At 33.4% G+C, this 23,443-nt stretch overlaps 1 protein-coding gene across 1 annotated transcript in view; it reads right to left on the minus strand.

Moving 5' to 3' along the window:
• Positions 1-19,576, minus strand: part of LOC149796948 (uncharacterized) — a 62,099-nt gene extending 42,523 nt beyond the window's left edge. The window contains exons 1-8 of the mRNA XM_089960668.1: positions 19,465-19,576; positions 15,799-15,859; positions 8,002-8,138; positions 7,311-7,452; positions 6,826-6,897; positions 5,363-5,434; positions 3,494-3,568; positions 603-665 (exon numbers count right to left, since the gene is read on the minus strand). Coding sequence (XP_089816794.1) covers positions 603-665; positions 3,494-3,568; positions 5,363-5,434; positions 6,826-6,897; positions 7,311-7,452; positions 8,002-8,138; positions 15,799-15,859; positions 19,465-19,576 — 734 coding nt within the window. The remainder of the gene's footprint in view (positions 1-602; positions 666-3,493; positions 3,569-5,362; positions 5,435-6,825; positions 6,898-7,310; positions 7,453-8,001; positions 8,139-15,798; positions 15,860-19,464) is intronic.
• Between the last annotated feature and the right edge of the window lie 3,867 nt (positions 19,577-23,443).

Below are 23,443 nucleotides of genomic sequence, written 5' to 3' on the forward strand. Positions count from 1 at the left end.
GAAGTGGCATTATATGTAGCATCAACAGCCTCTAGACTTTATTTTGCCTGATGGGCGCAAACGCGTTAGGGCAAGAAGGGGGGGGGGGCACTGCCCCCACCCCTCCCTCGATTTCACCTCTATAGACGTTTTTGTCTATAACCGTAAAACTAAATGACCGACCACAATTTGTTTTCACCACCCACCGAAGCGGAACATTTCTGCAGGCGCCCTTGTTTTGCCTGGCCTTTTTTCTTTTTCCTGAGATCGAATCTTTTCAACGTCATAGATTTCTCACACCATTTCTATTATTCTTATTGTTACTATTATTATTATTATTATTGTTATTATTATTTTTGATGCTGCAGTGGTCCCATCCCCTCAATCCTCGTATGTTTCTTCCTACCAGCCGTCCTGCACTAAAAAGCTGGCAATATAAACATGAGGTGGTCAGATTGGCAAAATTTATACTATTCGAGAGGGTGCCTTGTAATCGGTGTGTAGATTCTTGTAGGCGGGATCTATCATAAAAGAGTGTTGACTTTGTATTATTATTATTATTATTATTATTATTATTAGTGTCATTGTTGTTGTTGTTGTTGTTGTTGTTGTAATTTACTTACACGATAGAAACCTTTGTTCTGGACAGATCCGGGACAAGGGATATTTTTGTCCCTTGGATAATGCTGAAACATAAGTTATGGACATATTAAACAAGTTCTTTGATTTGGAATTTGAACATAGATTTGTTTCCTTTTCAGGGCTGAGCAAATCCCATAGCCCGACGTCCCGGACTAGTCATTTTTGAAGTCGGACAAGTAAAATTTTCCAAGCCACTAGTCCGGGACAAGTGCGTTTTAAAAAGTCGGGCTAGTCCTTATTTTCTTTCTTTAATCACTATATCTGCCTTTATTTGGCCAATCATGCCCCCTTAGTGTATACATTTACATCCTTTTACCGCTTGACTGGATATTGGGCTAAGCGACCAAATTATCGGCAAATCAAAACACGTCAAACAAAAGAAAGCCAGTATGATCAATTAGCAGTGTTGTAAGCGGTTTTGTTGCAATGACGTTTACTCATTCTAGATCATAACGAGCGGCTCACTATGATTTTAATCCAGCGAGTCAGTGTAATTAAATTAATGAAAGGTACTTTACCGACATCAGTGTTGGTTTCCTTTATGAACTGATTAAATGACAGTAATGATTCTTTAATTAAAATTGATTATACAGATGATTAACTTCCACGTGCGATATTGTGTTTGAAGCGAAACAATTACGCTAATTAATGAGTTGTTTCAGTTCGTATTTAAAAGAGAAAATTGATGTTATGATCACTTTAGAAGTAGTTGTCAAGCAAGCTGATAGTTACTCTGTGGATAAAATGAGTTTGCTAAATTATTAAGTAAGGTAATAACGGCGATTCGACGAAGGTAAATTTGTTTGAAACTGGATGGATAAAACGTAAGACGGATACTGAGTGTGCGGTAGCTATTTCTGAGTGGGAACGAGGATTTAGTTCAATGAACTTAATCAAGACTTCTTTAAGGAATTCCTTGAACCAAAAGAGTTTACAAATGCTAATGAACATTTCTGGAAATGGACCAGAGCTTGAGGACTTTAACCCAGACACAGCTATCAACTGCTAGCTTAGTGCTGGTGCAGGTGGCATACATATACATGGACATATTTTCAAATCCATCAGATAAAACATATATACATGAACCTGAAGAAGCCAAATGTATAACAACCAATGTTTTTGAAAAATTAAATTCTTTTAAGAAATATATATGTTGTATACCGTTGTTTTGTTTTTTTGTTTTTTTTGTTCTTTTCTATGGATTAAGCACATACGTCTCATCAAATCTCGGTAAGTGATTACCATTTTGAGACCAGTGAAAAATAAGGTGGGACTAGTGAAGAGTAGGGTGGGACTAGTGAAGGGAAAGGTGGGACTAGTGAATTTTCTGAAACCACTTGTCCTGAACTAGTGGTTAAAAAAAAAATTTGCTCAGCCCTGCCTTTTTTTAGCTGATTATATGTACGAACGTGTTTCAGTTTGTATTTGACTCAATCTAAAGTTGACGCAGTTATTTCGATTACAGTACAAATAACTGCATTACAAATATGTGGCGTTTTCTCTGGAAGTTAATATTTCAATTCAGTGCAATGTCGAACTTTAAAACAATACAATAATTCTATTTAAAAGCGATGTTTTATTTTCTTCAATTGTTAAGTGTGCAAAACATCATGTCTTTATTCTTTATGGAAACGTTTCTTGATTCTATTTATATAAACAAAACAGAGGTCTACACTTTATCAGCGTCATTTGTTTTATGTGCCATTTAAAACCAACCAACATCTATAACAGCACAGACATTTGATCATTACTGTATTGATTACATAGATATTATATTCGATTCCGTTAGACTACAATATTTCGAAGGCAATTTTCTTCAGTTTGACTGTATCCAACTGATCAATTTGACAGTATATTACTGTTTAATTTGACTGTATCTCTCTGTTCAATTTGAATACATCGTATTACTCAATTTAACTGCATCTTAGTGTTCAATTTGACTGTATCTTTTTGTTTAATATGAATGTATTTTTTTGTTTAATATGAATGTATCTTTTTGTTTAATATGAATGTATCTTACTTTGAATTTCACTGTATCTTATTGCCAATTTGACTGTATCTTCCTGTCTAATTTGACTGTGTCTTCCTGTCTAATTTCACTGTATCATCCTGTCTAATTGGACTGTATCTTAATGTCTAATTGGACTGTATCTTCCTGTCTAATTCGACTGTATCTTACTGTTGGATTTTACTGTACATTGCTGTTCAATTTGGAGATATCTTACTGCTTTATTCGACTGTATTATCTATTCAATTGCTCTTGACTAAGCTTTCAGAAAAAGTAACCGTGGTGATTTAATGATTTTCTTTAAAACAATTCTAACTTCTACTCAAAATTAATAATTTAAAAAGCGTCAACTTTCAGTAGTATAGTCTTCAAAAAGATATTCTCACTTCTTTGCTGTCTTAACATACATACATACATACATACATACATACATACATGCATGCATGCATGCATGCATGCATGCATGCATACATACATACATACATACATACATACATACATACATACATACACTCACATACATACATACATACATACATACATACATACATACATACATACATACACACACACACACATACATACATACATACATACATACATACATACATACATACATACATACATACATACATGCATGCATGCATGCATGCATGCATGCATACATACATACATACATACATACATACACTCACATACATACATACATACATACATACATACATACATACACACACACACACACACACATACATACATACATACATACATACATACATACATACATACATACATACATACATACATACATACAGACATACATACTACCTGCTCATTTATTTATGATATGCAGTTGATACTTACAGGCTTTGAAGCTCCGTATTGTACAGGAATATGTCTTTATCGATATTTTCCAAGTTTCCACAGCTTAAAATGGAACTGTAATATCATTTATTATTATTATTATTATTATTATTATTATTATTATTAGATAGATAGATAGATAGACAGACAGACAGACAGATAGATAGACAGATAGATAGATAGATAGATAGATAGATAGATAGATAGATAGATAGATAGATAGATAGATAGATAGATAAATAGATAGATAGATAGATAGATAGATTGGTAGATAGACCAAATATAAATGATCAAGACAAGAAATTGCACTTAGTCATTTTAATAACGGTTAAGGTTTATCTAGCCACCTTTTTCTCTCAAATGTGAAAGGGTGGATTGTTTGCGAGACGATGAATTGGATTTCTCTTTCACCACAGAAGTTTATAAAATATCTAGAACTAATTCTTCTCTTAATTGTCACAAATATTGTTTTTTATTTCATATAAATTGCATGTGAATTAACAAATGTATCAAACGAATAAGAATAGATGCATATCATTTTGTCTTTTGAAATGAGTTATTAAAAAAATTCTTGTTTCTAAGAAAACATGGAAATTTTGTTTTTATTGCAAATTTAAACCACGACGATTATTTAAATAAGCATGGTGTCGCATAGACAATACAATGGCATAATTTACACGTAAGTCTGATGGATATTTTCCTTAAGGGACGGTGTACGGAAATTGTGACTTTTTCTGCTGAAAAATAGTTTTAAATGAATGCGTTTCGTGGATATTTTTTTTTTGTGTTGAACGTCATCACATCGTATCTAGGTGCCGCTCAAGCCAATTTCTAATAGTGAAATTTATTTTGACGTCTATGACCAACGCTTTTAGCTATATATAATTGTTTCTACTAATGCTCACAGTTACGGGTCACTGCCATCTCACCTCTGTCTGCGTGGGTTCGAGTCTCGGGTTCGGCCGTTGTGGGTATGTGAGAAAGCTTGCCAGTAGCGTCTCGTAAGTCGGTGGTTCTTTCCGGGTTTTCCCCGGTTTTTCCTCCATCATTAATACTGGCCGCCATGTATAGCCTATCTTGTGCTGAAAAAATGGCGTTAAACCCCACAACAACAACTAATTTTGGACTCTCACAGAAGGCTTAAAGATGTTATTTCCCTTTCAATATGCCGCTGATGCGGAACCCATGCATATATGCACTTTTCTTCCCGCTGCTCACGTGACCGGTATGGGTTGACAATCTACTGGTGTAATATGATTTATGTTTGAGAAATAGTCCAAAACAAAAAGTAGCTGACCTAGTAGTACTGAATGTAGCCTAATGTAAGAATTTAATTTTTTTGGAGATATCGAGATCGTTTTCAAAACATAGTAGCAACAGCGGTTTTATAAACTTTCTTGTCGCTTGGTCTTTGTTATACAATATTTAATCAAGACGGGGAAGATAAATTAGTTTTTCCCGAACACGTTCGATTGAGTGAAAGAGACTGTAATGCATATTAATGAATATTTGTTAGTACGTATCACTTTTCTGAGAGTGCAAGTGATCTATTTGTTCACAGTTAAAGTACCTTGGACTGTTTTAATTAAGATTTAGCTTAATTTATTTTAATAATTTGATAATAATTTTGAAACTGATATTAATTAACGCCTTGCATGTTCTCTTCTATTGTAAGTAACGTGAGATAACTTTTTTTAAAATCATCTGGAATTCACATGTCAACTGTTTTAACACCCGTTAACTAAAGCTCAAAATAATTTTAAAATATTTTGACGTGACACAGATAAATAATGTTGTCTCCTTTGTAATATCTCTCTCTTTAGTACTAAAGTAAGGACAAGCTAAGAAGCTAGAGTAGTTACTACTTACACTGTTTGCAGATTGATTAGACTAGCGAAAAAGTCTTTGCTGATGTTCTGAATAGGAGTAAACTTGATAGATCTGAAATAAAAATTATATTTATTATATGGGGCGTTTGTGTGTCTGTCTGTCTGTCTGTCTGTCTGTTGTAGCATGCCATTTGCTATCTTCATACATCCAGATAAAGAAAGAAAAATTATGGCTGGCGAATCGTTTTCGTATCCACTTTGTACGCGATTATTTTTCGCTTGAGCGCTTGCTGAAAAAAAGATGAGTGGTCATACCTTTGCGGTGGAAATCGTCGAAAGTGTACGCAGTCATAAATGCCCAACTCGCCTTAAATATATTAGCTGATCTAAGTCGCGCTTCACTGCACGGGCGGCTGGAGAGGAAGAGTGAGGGTAAAGCACTCCACCTGTCTCATTGGCTCCTCTACTTTCTTTTAAATTGAAAGCATCCTTTCTTGACCAATATGATTTATTTTCTAACCTCGATGTAATAATCATGAGAACCAAACTCAAGAAGCAAGCTGGTTACATATATCAGTAGTTTTATCTCCCTTGCACCAAGCAATAAACTTAATAGGAACTAAAAACATGTTATTGGAGCTTCCGGGTGAAATAGACTCAAGTCCACTACGTATTTTGTCATTACTTTCATGTTCTTGATTTAACTGAAATAGTCACCAAATGCGGAGCTTGCAAGTAATTTCACCATAAAATCAGATTAATTTTACCTCACATAAACTGGCACAGTGACTTTATTTCCGGTACGGCAAAGTATGTCAATTGTGAAGATTGTATTGAAAAAATTCGTGAGAGAAAACAAAAGTGAAAAAAGAATTATACAAAGACTATATAAATATGATTTTAGGATTCTACAAGTATTTTTTCTCTTGGAGATACATATAACTCTTCTTCGAGAAAAATAGGTCAAGTTGTCGATATTTGCCAAACCAAAGTGCGCCCCAAAAAAATAACACCAATTGAAAATAAGTTTTTTTATACTCTGCAGAAACTTGTCAAGTACTGCAGTTCTTTCTACCATTGTTTGTGTATTTCTGGCGTATTAAAAATGTATGTGTGAAGATGACTTTTCTAAAAGACAATTTGTGCAGGATGTTATGTATTTATGTGTTTCTCCTTTTCAAGTGATATAAAATAGTATATTTTTCCGTTAATATTCTCTCTCATGAGAAATGCAGTTCAAAATATGATATATAATTTCAACTGGTTATGGTAACACTGTCTCTCTCTCTCTCTCTCTCTCTCTCTCTCTCTCTCTGTAACACACACACACACATACACACACACACGACTAGCGCTCTATCATTAACCATATTGTCATAGAATTTCTCTCTCTCTCTCTCTTTATATATATATATATATATATATATATATATATATATATATATATATATATATATATATATATATATATATATATATATAATTCTCTTTTGTAATACTCACATGCTTGTAACTGTGGATGTAAAATATCCTTGCCTCGTTAGGTTTGTCAGATGTCCCATTGAATTTATGTCCCTGTAACAGGTAAACAAAAATTCATTTTGTTTTTTATATGCAATAAACGAGTTTAAAACCTTAAAGGTACGAACACATCCAGTTATACCTTGCTTGATTTCGAGAAACGTAGACCTGGTTCAAATATTGATTGTGAATCAGAAGAATTTCACATGACAATGCATGTTTTACAAAATGATGCAGTGTGGTTAACAGGGCGATGCCGTTAGTAACCCAATTGTGTGTTGTGGACAAGGACCATTGTATTAGAATACTACCATATAATTACCTCTAAGTTACTGCTTGTGAGCTATAATGTAATGTATACTGGGGTAAATGTAGCTTAATAGCGCATATTTAATACATGCGTAAAGGAATATGGTAAAATGTGCAAAAATCTTAAACAAAATATTGTATTAAAATGTGATTCTTACACTGAAGGTCCTCTACAGCTTTGTATGATTTCATACTGATCCACGTTACAACCAGAGTACGACCGATACCAATATCCACTGTATCCGTGAAAAAGCAGATATCCATAAGTCTGTGACCACAGCATGCCATTACTCTGATCATCTAATATTAATAATAATAATAATAATAATAATAATAATAATAATAATAATGATAATAATAATAATAAGTATAATAATAATAATAATAGTAATAATAATAATAAGTATAATAATAATAATAGTAATAATGATCAAGCATAGAAGAATAATATCAACAATTAGAAAGAGTTAAAATCATAATATTGAACTTGCTTGAAACATATATGTGTGTGTGTGTGTGTGTGTGTGTGTCTGTTGCTTCTGATTTTAAATTATGTTCATGCAGATTATGACAAAGAGCTAAATGAGAGAGACCAACAGTGAGCAATGTATAGAACGTATTGTGGGCTCCATGTCATTAGGCCAGTTTTCATAGGACACTGGTGCGTTGGAAGCAAATGAGCTCTATATTCTTTACCCTCGAAATTGCACTCTTTGTTCGCTGTTGAGTAAAAATAACGGAAAATGGCTTTAGAAAAATAAAATTTTCTGATCATAATCTTATAAAAGGTGATATTATTATATAGAGAATATATCGATGAGTGTTTTTTCTTTGAAAATAAAAACTAACCTGGTTGATACCCAACACCATATTTGTTCCATTCGGCAGCCACCCATGCTTGCGATCCAGGTAATCCTACTGTAATTAATGCCAGAACGAAATATGCTTGATCTGCCATTACCATCCCGATGTCACTCAAGAATAATCTAGGAGAAAATGGCACTTATAATTTATTGTATAAGAAATTAAAGCTACAAGATTTAATTACTAGAAGAAAAGAGCTATCTGGCCATAAATAGGCATTCACAAAGCTTCATAGAAAAGACACACACACACACACACACACACACACACACACACATATATATATATATATATATATATATATATATATATATATATATATATATATATATATATATATATATATATATATATATATGTGTGTGTGTGTGTGTGTGTGTGTGTGTGTGTGTGTGTGTGTGCATGTGTGTGTAAGGTTTTATAAGATATATAACAATAACTGAAATAAAAACATACACATGAATATTGAATTTTATATTTTTTTACGCAAGGGATTTTTAATTATACAAAAATACACTGCAAACTCGGAGAAGATTGTGACGTGTTCGCAGGTTAGGAAAGATTTATTTTGTAAAGCCCTACCAATTAGCAAATGATAATAATTAAAAATGTTTCCTGTACCATAGCAGTCTCTTATGTCAAATGGGCAGGTTGGCCCTTATTTCAAAGTGCAGGTTGTGGGATGTCAAACGATACCCGGACACAAAAGATTATTGTGTTTTCAAGCCGTACTGATCAAAAACCTGATATTGGTCTCATTCAGCATGGTAAATTGACCGGGGATTTGTAGCGTAACCGAAGTCATTTAAACAACGATTCTGGACGTACTACCGTGTTAAAGTTTATTGTAAGTTGTTTTATACCCGTCTTACATTCTGCTTAAAGTATGAATGAGTTAGAGATAGGATGGATTGAACGCGATAATAATAATGATTGTATGATTGAAACAAAAGTCTGAATTGGAGTTCTGTTGGGGACAAGTTATCATACAGGTGAGTCTTATGGGTGACTCAAATCAAATTTGTGTGCCAGTCAATTTTCTAGAATACATTTTATAAGTCCCTTATAGGTGAATATATACTGAAAGCATTTAGTAAAAACTACAAACATTTTCTCAGTATCATGGAAACAATTGAATTAACAATTATTTATTATATGTTTGCCGATGTCAATGATTGCGGAAAACATAAGTTTTAAACATATTATGTTCAATAATTCAGGATTGCCTAGATCGTAGACATGAGGGAGTTATTAAACTTTATCGCAAGGCAAACTCATATATTCGATTATATATATATATATATATATATATATATATATATATATATATATATATATATATATATATATATATATATATATATATATATATATATATATATATATATATACAAATATGGAAACAAATACAACATTCACACCTCTCTATTTCATAATAAATAATAAAGCTTATTTACGTGTAGAAATTTCCATACTGAGACACTGAATACTCTGTCATATGTAACAGTTACAATAAATAAATAATCCATTACGTAGGAATGGATTATGTGTGCAGTGTGATATCATATGATAAGTTTTATATTATTATTTTTATTATTTTATTTATCATTTTAATATATCATTACTAATGATAGTATTATCATTGTTTTCATATGCAAATAAAGCCCTCCTACATTTCAAGTAGATCCTGGAGAAGTATACGTAGCTATGGCAGCTGTAGAGTGAGTGAAGTTTCAATAGTTAATTATTTTCAGTGATCCGAAGGGTCAAACTATGAAATAAAACAACAAGAAATGTTCCAGTGCTCCTGTTAAGTGGGGTTAGATAGATTATAAAAGTTAATATTGCATCAGGTTATTCGGCGAGTAGAAATTATTCGACTTAGATCTTATACTTTGCATATATACACACTTAGATCAAAATTCTCAGATTTGAAAATTATATTACAGTTATGACTGATTATAACTATAATGATACAAATCCCTTTCCACCAACTAAAACCCCACATAATAAAGAAGAAAAGACAACAAATAAACCCCTATATGTTACTATGTTGATCGTAAATATAGAAGCTATTATCTAAGTTTTACATTGGAAACTGTATCTTACAACAATTACACACGTTTAAAATAAACTTTCTTTCTTCCTTCGTTTTATACTGTACCAGGAAGAGGTGAACACCGCACTGTTACGTGCACAACATTTACCAGGTAGATTTTGTCAATCATACCTCTGTACACATCGCCAGCAGTTTGGCTTAATAGTAATACAATGGTAAAGCCCATTCTATATACATATATACATTTCTTCTTCCACCTAAATACCTACCTACCATCCTTCCTTCCTTCCTTCCTACCTGGCTGTCAAGTACCAAGCTATATATGCGACGAAGAATAAACTTTAATCAAAACAAAAGGAGTTGAAAACAATATTCGACAACGTTTCAACATTCACTCCAATTCCTGCATTTTAATTGATAATTTAATTATTATTACATGATAATGAACCAATTTAAAGAATCATTCATCACCCATGACCTCAAATTATTATTTACGTATCTATTAGTGATGATGCCCAATGAATCGTTATGGCTTCATAAGGGCTAGTATGACTAACTTTTAACCTTGATATTGATGAGGCTTTTAAAATTCACATTAGTTATACTGAATGTCCGTTTGTTTTTTTGTGGGGGGGGGGATACAGTGGAGATAGATGAGCATATTTAGATTGAATGTCACGTGTGCTTTGATGACTTCAGAGCTTAGTATAATATAAACAGAATTCTAAAACTAGTTTCCCTCCCAAAACAATTTCGTACAAAAATACATTTCTTTATCAAGATTTTCTTAAAAAGCTCTCTATTGGTATGAAGTGCAACCACTTTTCACATGCATAATATGTATTGTCGGCATATTTTCTCTTTCTAATGAAAATTGGACTGTTATGTGTTGGTATAGCTTATTGAGTCGTTATTTACTTTTTAGGTTTTATCGCCGTTTTCGAAAGGCCGAACTACAAAGTGTGCACTCTGATATCAACCCATCGTATTTTTCACGTTCTTAGCATTATGTCTGTTAGTACCAAATAATGTGTGCCCTCTTGCTTTTCTATGCCAGTGTATCCGTTTAGCGTTTCATTAATGAACTGGTTGAAAAAGGTCAAAAATTGGTTAAAATCAGTGTATTCTATCTATAACGAATAATACTGACGTTTTTTTTTATGAACGAATTCCCAGTTCTACCTATCAGCTGCATTATTTAATCAAGGCAAAATAATATCATTGCAAAAATGATCCAAAGTAACCATGAATACATTTGCATAAGCGGTATGTCCATCATTTCGTCCATCTATCCAACTGGCCATTCATCTGTACTTTTTATGCACGAATATTGTCTCTTGTTTCGGAAATACAAAATTGCAATTCAGTATTCCTTGACTGTATACACAACATGATCTCATTCACTGTGTACACTGTATGGCATGACTATCTCATTCACTGTGTACACTGTATGGCATGACTATCTCATTCACTGTGTACACTGTATGGCATGACTATCTCATTCACTGTGTACACTGTATGGCATGACTATCTTAACCACTGTGTACACTGTATGGCACGACTATCTCATTCACTGTGTACACTGTATGGCATGACTATCTCATTCACTGTGTACACTGTATGGAATGACTATCTCATTCACTGTGTACACTATATGGCATGACTATCTCATTCACTGTGTACACTGTATGGCATGACTATCTCATTCACTGTGTACACTGTATGGCATGACTATCTCATTCACTGTGTACTCTGTATGGCATGACTATCTCATTCACTGTGTACACTGTATGGCACGACTATCTCATTCACTGTGTACACTGTATGGCATGACTATCTCATTCACTGTGTACACTGTATGGCACGACTATCTCATTCACTGTGTACACTGTATGGCATGACTATCTCATTCACTGTGTACACTATATGGCATGACTATCTCATTCACTGTGTACACTGCATGGCATGACTATTAAATTTTATAACTAATTGAGGAGCTTTGCAATAGAAGTGAATCGTAACTCCATTTGAGGTCAATGATTCTAAAGAAGTTTATAAAAACATCGCTCGTATCAAAATATTGACTATGATTATAAATTACAGCTTTAACTTCCAAAATAAACACGCTACACTAACCTAATTCTAGTTGTGTCTCATTTTCAACAATAGTCAGAAGCGCTGAACATCGTTCGTCTTGAATTTTTTTATATCTAAGTTAAATTTGGTTCCAAAACATTCATTAACAGACTAAAGACATTAATATCTCAAAACGTTTACAAGAACTAGATAAAACAGAGTCATCGTTTACTGCAACAATTATTTTATATACACCGGTACCTCGTCATTGTTTCCTTGGAAATTGTCCTCTGTATAGATGACTTAAAGATCCGGATTAGGATAAATTTTTCTTCCTCGTTGCAGGGTCATTTAAAAGCCTACCATAATCGCTTTTTTTAAGATATTATTACATTTTTTTAAACCTATATTGTTCGGCACTTTTAATCCTCTTTCCACCACCACCACCACCCATAAAATTAAGTGGAAAAACGAATACATAAAACCGTGTCTGTTACTCTGTTGAAGGTAAAAATAGAATTTGCCATCTAATTTCTGATATTCAAAACTGCATCTTTCACCAAAAAATTTCTTTTCTTACCTCGTTTTCTAGTCTACCAGGAAGAAGTGGACACACTACTGTTACGTGCAAAAATATTACCAGGTAAATAATCTCAAGTATACCTGTATACACATAGCCAACAGTTGGGCTCACAAGGAATAAAACGGTAGAGTCCATTATATATATATATATATATATATATATATATATATATATATATATATATATATATATATATATATATATATATATATGCATGTACCTAATGCAAACGTTATGGCCTGTCTTCATATAAGCATCTTTTGTGAGGACAATGGCTGTATCAGGTTTCACAACCACACAATGAGCAGGGTAATACATGGTTCATGCTCATCAGTTCCAATATCAATAAAGCCTAATAGAGATCATACAAGCTTATCTTAAGCACCTTATATCACTGAATATATTATGTTGTACATACACGCAAGAATGCCTAAATGTGCACTTGAATCGTTTCTTTGTACATATTCAGATCCCAATAACTACAGGCTATGTCTTGTTTTGCATTCATAATAGTACCCCTTTTCTAAAACTGTATCGGAATCATCACTATATTGGATCATCAAAACATGTCATCAGTCAGTGATCAATGAATGTCTAATTTTGAAAGACATAAACGAAAGATATCCCCCGCTACAGTACTACAAGGCACTGATTCTTTTGCAATACAAGACCAAAATTGCATATTGTTAAAGAGGAAGTACCTCATTGAAAACTTTGCTAAAAAAAGAATTGAGGGGATAATATTAATAGTAATCAAAATTTAGATGCAAGACATAGTGTCGATAATCGATTAAGCATGAATGTTATTGTGACTGAAAAGCAAAACAACAATATTTTCCATTTAATGACTTGAATGAATATAAAGTGGAGCGTTATTCTAAAATTAAACTTTTCTGTTTTTAATGGCTCATGCTAGCAAATGATTTTCTTAAAGTTAATGACTAAATTTTTTAGTTATCGCCACATTCTGTATGTATTAAAAAATTCGAAAATGATATTTTCACACATTTGGGCCAATGTACGGAAACCCGTAAGCACCAGCTTAAATAAAAGTACATTTTGCTTTTGTATGAGATAACATTGAGTTATTACAAGAACACATTGTTTTATTACGATATAACATTAACTTATTACGAGATAAAATTGCGTTACTGCGAGATAGTACTACACTGTATGAGATAACCTTGTGTCTGAATGAGATGACATTGCGTTATTATGAGATAACATTGCGTTATTAAGAGACAGTATTTCGCTATTTGGAGACCATACTGCATTTTAACGGGACGACTTTGCGCCATGAGATTTGAGATTGCATTGCGTCATATTCAATCAACATTGCGTTATTACGAGATACTCTGTTATTACGAGATGACATTGCGATATTACGAAATAATGTTGCATTATTACGAGGCATTATTGCGTAATAACGTGATGACATTCCATTATTACGACATAGTATTGTGTCATTACGAGATAACATTGAGTTATTGTGATATAAAATATTGCATTTTTACTTCATACAAATTGGTGAATATGAGCAAATAGTTTCATGCTACTAATGGTCAGTGGTGTAACATTCGGAATATACAAAGGAAAGAATCCATTAAAGTTTGTTTTAGAAATTTTAATGGATAAAGTATAGTTCAATGCTGGCATATGGATACCTTTGCAAACACACGTAAGTGACAAAAGAATAGTTAATTTGTTTCTTTATAGTAATTTATGGTATCCAATGGAAACTGTGGACTTTACCTATACACACTTGAATGTTTTTGACTGATTTATTGTTGATTTTATATGGCGTGTGTGTGAGATTTAAAATCTCAGTAATATCTCTAAGATGTCTGCAGTGTGGCAGTTTATAGTGATGTATAGAGTACGTAGCATCATGTCCCACCCATTCACATTATCCAGACACCAGGCATACCAGTCCCAATACTAACCTCTTAATTCTGAGCGCCTAGTGAGACAGCTGCTAGTTCCATTTACATGTCTTTGCATGACTCGGCCTGGGTTCTAACCCGTGATCTCCCGCGTCCCAGGCGGACGCTCTAACCAATAGGCCATTGATGGGTTAACCCGTGTCCCAGGCGGACGCTCTAACAAATAGGCCATTGAAGCGGTCGCGATTCCATATGGAGTGGAGTAATACATCCTATCAGGTAAAGTACTACGTGTTCTACGGTAGCCATCTATATTTCCTGGTTTGGGTTCACTTTAAAGGACACACCAGAAAGTTACACAGATAAGAAACATATTTGAAAATATTAGAGCCACCCAGGAACTACAAACATATCAAAGAAATCGTATTTAAATATAGGAACCAAAACATCATTTAGAGAATAGACATTAATAGTAAAGTATACTACATACTTAGAGAAATAGAAGAAGAAAAAAACACGGAATAAAACAGAACAAGACATATGCATTTAAAGTGGAATAACATATATTATGAAATGGTCAGGCATACACTTACCATATGAACAATCTGTAATGATTACAGACCTACTCAATGCATCGCTAACAGGTGAATAGGCACATATTAGTCAAATAATAGCCCATATACCGCTTTGACTGCAGTGCCGAAGAAGATTGTGCTAAAAGAAACAGTATTGTCCAATGCGTAAAACAGAGCCACAACAAGAACCTATTATAGATCTAATAAGAATTGAATCCGGAAACCATAACGGAGACCCGTTACTGAAAAAGAACGGATTATATAAGAAACATGTATATAACAAGAGAGTCAATTACGTCGTAAATGTAACGAACAATGCAGAGGAAAGCTCAACGCCAGTCTGTGTGTAGGATCGATCAAGCATTATATATAAATAGATGAGCTCAAATGAATAATGGTTTAATATTTAATTTATGAAACGAGTTAAACAATATACAGCTTTTGCAATTCAAGGCAAACACAAGAGCAAAAGTTTATTATTAAACGAGTTTCATAAACCAGTACTCATCTGAGATTTTGTTTATCACATATAATATTTTTTAATTGAAATAGTTTACAGAAAAAGAAAATAAATTTGTTTCATTCACCCTGGCTGAGATGATGTACCTTTCATTTGTTGTGCGTAAAATATAGTCCCAGCCACTAGCTGAATCAATAATGCCCACTCCTGTAACCATGAATATTTAAAATTGGATGTTTTACAAGTCATAATTCAAATAGCAACTGTGACTAGAATATTTGAAAGAGAAAATACAATTTTTGAAGTCTGGATCTCGATGACAATTATTGTGTGATGTCACACAGTTGCATCGGGTTTGTATAGACAAGCCATATGCATCGATTTCGACAAGAATGTTTAAAATAATGTCACCTAATATATGCCAATTCCACTACGAAGTGTTCCAGTTGCTGGATAATCATGTAAATGGATGATTCACAGATTAGTATATTCCAGATTTACTTTAATGTATTTGTGATCTGATGTCTGCAATACATGATTTGGAATAGTAGACATAGACAAATTTTATTTAGAGTCGAAAATGCATCACATGAGAAACATTAGCTCGTTGGAATATTTTTTTCTCGAAAAAGTGTTCTGGTTGGACAAGTTTCTGTCAGTTGAGAGACTGGCAAATGTCCACATGCTTCTCTAAACAGAGGTGAGTTTATTTATTTATTCAGGGTGGGTCCAGGTTACAGGTCTCTTAACCCTAACCCTCTATACATTTATCGATGCCATTAGTTTTTTTAACGAGTCCCTGTGGGGTAAATTGATCATGTTCCGACCGACCTAAGGTTTCTTTCCCAATACTCCTTGGACAATCTATGAGAAACATGGTCACTCAGATGTTCAAGTTCCTAAAGGTGGGGTAAGGACACTTCACACGGTCGCAATCAATCATTAAAGATAATGCTGCGCAATAATTTCTTGGGATATGTTAACAGGTTGACTTTTCTAACGTGTTCAACTGCGTACACTATATGTAAAGTGTATCTACCTTTCTTTTATAAGAAATAATACTGTCAAAACGTATATAAATTATTGACGTCTCTCACGAGGGAGAGCTACAGAGGACAGAGGTACGAACAATGATAACTCCCTCCATGAAAAACTACAATACAATAAAGGGTCTCTTCGTATCAACCATTCTTGCGCTTTCGTTTTCGTATGTAAGAGGGCAGAACATGATAAGGTAAAGTAATGAAATAAACCTAAATAAAACAAACTATTAAAATGAATAATTATGATTGCATATAGGATTACCCATATCAAGTGAGATTCTGTTAGTCTAGAATGAATGAGGAGCAAACTATAACCACTGGAATGGCGGAGAACGGGTATATTACTCCCACTGGCCATCGAACCTCACCCAAGACGTCACACGATTGAAGAGTCACACCCACTAAAAGGGGGTAACAAGGAAATTTAAATAGAAGTAAACAATAAATGCTTCACTAAATACAAATAAATAAAGGAATAATATTTAAAGAATTATAAAAAGTGGGAAAGGAAGGGTGAACAAAGAAGTCTCCACATGACAGGAAGGATAACATGTGAATGTAGAGTTGATTGCAAAACCGGCAAAAGGTTTTGTTTAGCTGCATAGTTAAGTCTGGAGTGCTGGAAGAAATTAATGACTACACATCCAAAATAATTTAAATTAGCAAAACAATCACCTTTATGGATTATTATATACATTTTTCAATGGTCTGAAGTCACATTGGTGGAGATGGTATTTTTACCATTTAAAAACTTTATTCAGTCTTGAATAATGGTCTCATAAATATTTGTTTTTATTTTTTGTGTAAGTGGTACTATTCACCATTCTACCAATACCCACAAATATTTTTAAAAATAAGCAAACAAATTTTCAATTTAAAAAAACACATTGAAAACGCCAATGCCTCATTTTGTATTTTGTTTAGTAGCCGCTGACTATTGATTTATTTAAATAGCCTTTAAGTCCTCCTCAGATAATTTCTCGAAGCTTCGTTTATATACCTCAGCGGCCTCAAAATAGATTGACCCAGTCACCACGCTATTATTGTTATTGTGTGAATGGCTAGGGTGATTGAGGTCATGGGGTGCTATGTGAGGGAATTTATCAATCTCTGTTGTTCTGTTTCATTTTCAGCGTTTGCAAAATGAATCGCATTATCGTCAAACCAATCTTCAACTGCTTCAATCGCTGCTATTATTTCTTTTAACTCGTTGTCATCTAATTGTTCAAAAAACTCGCAGAAAATTGCAAAATCACCGTAATCGGCCATTTTGCGCGACTATGTAGCAGACGAACGCCAAATTGTAAACTATGTATTTCAATCAAAGAATATTTGAAAAAGTATAAAAAGGGTATAATTTATATTTATTTGCTGAAAAAAAAAGATGAAACAGTCCTTTCACAATGACACAATGATGGGTCTGCAATGTTTATTTATATTGCGAACAGTACAAAAACTAAAAGAGTCCCAGAATTCATCATATGAAAACAAAAATCCAGATCAGTATCATGTGACTGTTTACAGCCAATCGTATATAACTAATATAATCCAGTTACTAGCAAATATTTAATTTCTTTTATCAAACTGTCTTGTTTTAAGGGATTTAACATGAAAGGATGTTGTTTTACAGGTGTAGAATCTACAACGTCACGGTAGATTTTATTTGTTCGTGTTGGAATATCTCGAAAGAAGTGCTCATTTTCATTTAATAGCTGATTAAATTCACTCTTCTCTTGTGGCAGCGGATGGAAATATGTCTGGTCCAGATTGTTAAATATTTCGAAATTGTGAAGATTGGTCAAATTAAAGTCACTACAGTCCGATTTCACGACTTCGTTTAAATAATGGCTGTTTAGGTCCGGTACCGAAAAAATGATTAAAACATTTACATGGCTATATCTTTTAACGTATTAACATTTAAAATGATAAAAACTTATGTTGTGCCGCCCAGGAGTATTAATAATATAATCGAAGTCACTTACATTCTTTCAAACATTATAAGGACTACAATAACTAGCCAAACGTACATATTCTTGATTTGATCTTGGATCATAATGAAGAGACTTGAGAAGACTAAAAGGTGTGAAAAACTATACCAAAGCGTTTAATATGGTCTTAGGTTTTATATTCCTCAATGGAAAAGCTTATGTAAATCTTCAGGACGCACATATTATCGTCAACAAGTATTGGCTGCCTAATTTGGTCTTATGTAAAGGACCAACGCAATCTACCACTCTTCTTCTAAATAGTTCGTCAAATGCAGAACTTTGTTGAAGATAATCATTAGGTAACTTCTGATTGTGCTTTCCTATCATTTGACAATTATGACAAGATCTTCAGTATTTAGAAACATCACTTTTAAATTTCGGCTTATAAAAAAGATTTAATATACATGACAAGTCTTAGTCACACATAAACGACCTGCTAAACGAGCTTCATGGGCTAGACTGAGACTGTCCTGTAGATATGATTAAGGAACAATAATTTGATAGCACATTGACCACTCAACACCAGCACGTACCTCAGGATACCTCCATTTGCATACAAAGACCACTTTAAAACAAAACAATTGCTACTTGTGTGGCTTCGGTTTCGCTAATAGCTTTCTAAAACAAACAGGATCTTTTTTATATGAGAAAACTTGTGATTGTCTTTTGTCCCCTTGACGATTAGAATTAATATAATGGGTAGTTAGAATGGTATCACTGTGATCGACGAATCTAGATAGATCGATACAAAGAGCAAATGTGAAATCTTTAAAAGACTAACCAATAAATGTGTCAGCTAGTGGAGTAGCATCCTGATCAACATCATTCTCAATAGATTTATTTGTAATAGCTCTACTACCAGCACAAAGCGGATATAAACCAGGGATTTCCATTTCAATGGGAATCTCTTTGATACATACAAGTCTCGTCAGTTGCAAGGGGATTAACCAGAACCTTATCATCAGCTAGGTCAGTACCTAGGGAAAAAAAACACCCTCTAGTGGCAAAGAAGTCCGATGATCAAGGGTCATGAGATTAAGTCTGATAATATATTAACACAATGGAAAGGAACATTAACACATCTGCACTCTATTCCCTGAATAAGAACACTTTCACTAGAAGATGACTTTTGAGAACAAAATATCAAAGTACTTAACCATAAAAGACTGAGAAGCTCCTGTGTCTATTAGTATCTTAACGGATATTTTTGGCATATTCCCCAACAAGTGACACGGAACATTTTTCATCATTAATCGTTTATAATTGTCCATACCAAAATCATGCGGATGTTAGGTAGAGCCAACAAATATATTGCTTGCAATACATGACCGTGACCTTAGCATCTTAGAAACGAGAGTGTCTAGAACAGCTCCGTCTTTTTTCTGTTTCCTAAATTTTAACCTGTACGAATCAGAAATAACGTGTCATTTCTTCTTACAATTTATGCACGTAGGAAGATATGATGATCAGTCTTATTAGCAGTTTTGTCTTAACAGTTGAGTCAGTTTGTGATTTGGAAGAACTAGCGTGAAACTAAATTTGTGTTTAGCAAATACCTGCTGTGAGGGGATTTAGATACAAATGAAACTTTGTGAGTCAAAGCATATTCATCAGCTTTGCTAGCTGCACTTCTAAAGTTTCAACCTTTTTCACATCAAAGTAGGTCTTAAGGTGACTATTGATGGAATTATGGAATCAATACGAGCTGTTTCAGGTTATCATAATATATGTCAGCCTTTTTGACTGTACACCGTTTATTGAAAAGTTATTCGTTTTCCCATGGACATTCAACATCAGCCTGAATAGTGGCTTTTAGACAATTTCTAAACCGTTGAGGATATGTCTCAGGCACCAACTCATAACCCTCCATTCCTTGACCAGATTATAAGTATCAACTTCTTCTAGTGAAAGTGAATTGTTGACTTCAGAGTCTTTGCTAATAAGTACAGTTTGCAACACCACAATGCAATAATGCAATGCTTCCTTGGCCATTTCACAATTTTAGCAGTTTTCTCGAAATGAGGAAAATATTTCTCTACCTCCTTTTCTTTAAAAGGGGGTACTGACATAATATTTTGGTAGCATCAAACACTGGAGTTTGTATACAGCGGAAGAGTGTTTTCTACTTGCCCGTACTAATTCCAATAATCTCAGTTGTATTTGCATTTCTCTCCCTTCTTATTATATTCCCGTCTTTTCCTTTACTATTTACATATGGCAAAGATGGTTCAGTTGACCCAAACGTAGCATGCTGGGTCAAGTTTTTTAATTATTACCTTGTCATTAGATTATACTCACGTGCCAATATAAACGTGTTTCTATCGGTATTGTATTCAGATACCTGCCCACTTCTGGATAAATGTCTGAGGTTCTTAAATATTTTCAGGCATTCAAATAAATTGAGAGAGAGGATGTAGACTTTTATACAGTTTACCCCCGCAAAATTAAATTAGACGTATAATGAGTACATTGTAAATTATTAACAGAAACAAAGCGATTGAGAGTTTGAAGAAGAAATATCTAACTTATGCCCAAATCTTTCAAAGAGGTGTGCTAAATGTATCTGGACTTCTTGTAAAGAATACAAGTATGGAAGCTAGTTTGAAAAAGAAAAAGAAAGAATGAAATTAAGGAAAATGTAGACAATTTATAAAGTACCGGCTAAACGGAACTAGGAAGAAAAAGAAATTAAAAGATAGAAATGAAGAAAAAACAATATTCGACAAATGTATATTCGTCAGCAATAATCATAAACATTTTGCTTTACATTACGAATATTACTGCGTTCTTGCTCGATGGAGATCTCGAGAGAAACACTGGATACATATTTACAAAATGATTATGTTGTAGGTGATACCATGAACTCGCTTTTGCAAAAGCCAGTAAACTCTTGATGAATGTATCGGATTTACGCCAAGTAATCTGAAGCGGATGAAAGGACCGGTTATCATTATTTGTTTTCTTACTTTCTGATGAGTGCATTGTTGAAATCAATCTTATCATCTCTATTTCTCTGTATGTCTATGTCTCTGTCTTCTGTCACTCTCTGTATCTGTCTCTCTGTCTCTCTGTCTTCTGTCACTCTCTGTATGTGTCTCTCTGTCTCTCTGTCTTCTGTCACTCTCTGTATCTGTCTCTCTGTCTCTCTGTCTTCTGTCACTCTCTGTATCTGTCTCTCTGTCTCTCTTGAACGGTTATATAGCTAATTAAACATCTTTAAACTGGGTTAACAATACATATATTATGGAATAATCACCAAATTTAGAAATGCAAACATAACTTTCCTATAGGGGAGAAACAGTGGATAAGCTAGGACCGAACCATATCTTAAAAATTGAATTGTTGAATTATGAGAACATTTTTTTTAACGAAAACTGTCCCAAATGATCATTGTTATCTTAGACAGAAATTCATTAATTTCTTTTTCTTTAATTATTGTGTCTGGTTTTGGTTCATTTTTCTGCAATTGGACGTTTTTTATAGTAAAGTCGACGTAAACTGCGATGTCACATGACTTTTTACATCTAAATTGTTTTTACAATTCAGGTCTCTCCCTCTCAGATAATAAAAGCAGAGAAAGTGGCCTTAAATCATTTCCTTGGATCAAAAGGACATAATCTTAGTACGAGAAATTATACGAAGTGGGACGGCTAACTCGCCTACTAGCTGTAGCCGAGATCGCAAGAACCATTCAAAGTTGTGTACTACTGGAATGGTATCGCCCCAACAATTTTAGATCTATTTTATTTGGTTCTTAATATATATGTTTTGTCTTCGATGTTCTCAGATAAATTCGAAGTCCACATTTCTTCATACTTTTACACCAATGCTAGCACATGCTATGTTAATTTGTTATCGTTATTTTGTATTTTCATATATATATATATATATATATATATATATATATATATATATATATATATATATATATACTCGAGATTTATCGGAAAACCCAGCTGTTGCTTTTCATTATCATAACAAGAATAAGTTCTTATTCATATTTATAACTGACATTTTATCCTCATTTATTTTTTTGCTTATGCAAACTTTGTCGGATATTTTCATTCCATCACTTGAAACAAAACTAAGCAAACAAGCTGCATTGAATAGTTTACTGAAATACACTTAAAATGAAAGTTCAAAGCAATACTTTTTCAGTCAGAGGTCAAGATTATTTGAACATGATTCAGTTAGATAGCAGTAAATTATTATTTTCATGCCGACTCAAACACGCATATGTCTTAAATAAGAGCATACTAAGGGTTTGACAATTTTTGGCTTCAGGTAACATACGTCTTCGATCAATAAAGACTTTACGATTCAGGTACAGGATGGCATTTGTCAAAACGTTAAGAAAATGGAAAGGTATAATCAAGGTATGTTCTTGTATAACGTCTCAAACAATAGGTGCTGATGAGAGAAGAAAACGATCAGTTTGATATAAAATGACAATCGGATATTTGAAGAAAAAATGAAAACTATTTTCCTTTAAATGTTTATATTGTTTATTTATGTGTGTGTTTGTATATGTGTACAAGCTGTGATTGCTAAAACCTAAATTTAAAACGCCCATAACACGAAAGACGACTTTACTCAACATATCCAAGCTGGGTTCCCTAAACAAAACCTCAAGTCAACATAGAGCTACGATGGCAAAACACAGATAGAGTAATGGACGGTAGAAAAAGAACATTTTAGGAATGTTGTACAGACGAACTTGAAACAGAGTTCTAGTAATATGGAACACATGGAAGTGATAA

This window comes from Sinohyriopsis cumingii, chromosome 6, assembly GCF_028554795.1.
Source record: "Sinohyriopsis cumingii isolate HCF-2022 chromosome 6, ASM2855479v2, whole genome shotgun sequence".
NCBI lineage: Eukaryota > Metazoa > Mollusca > Bivalvia > Unionida > Unionidae > Sinohyriopsis > Sinohyriopsis cumingii.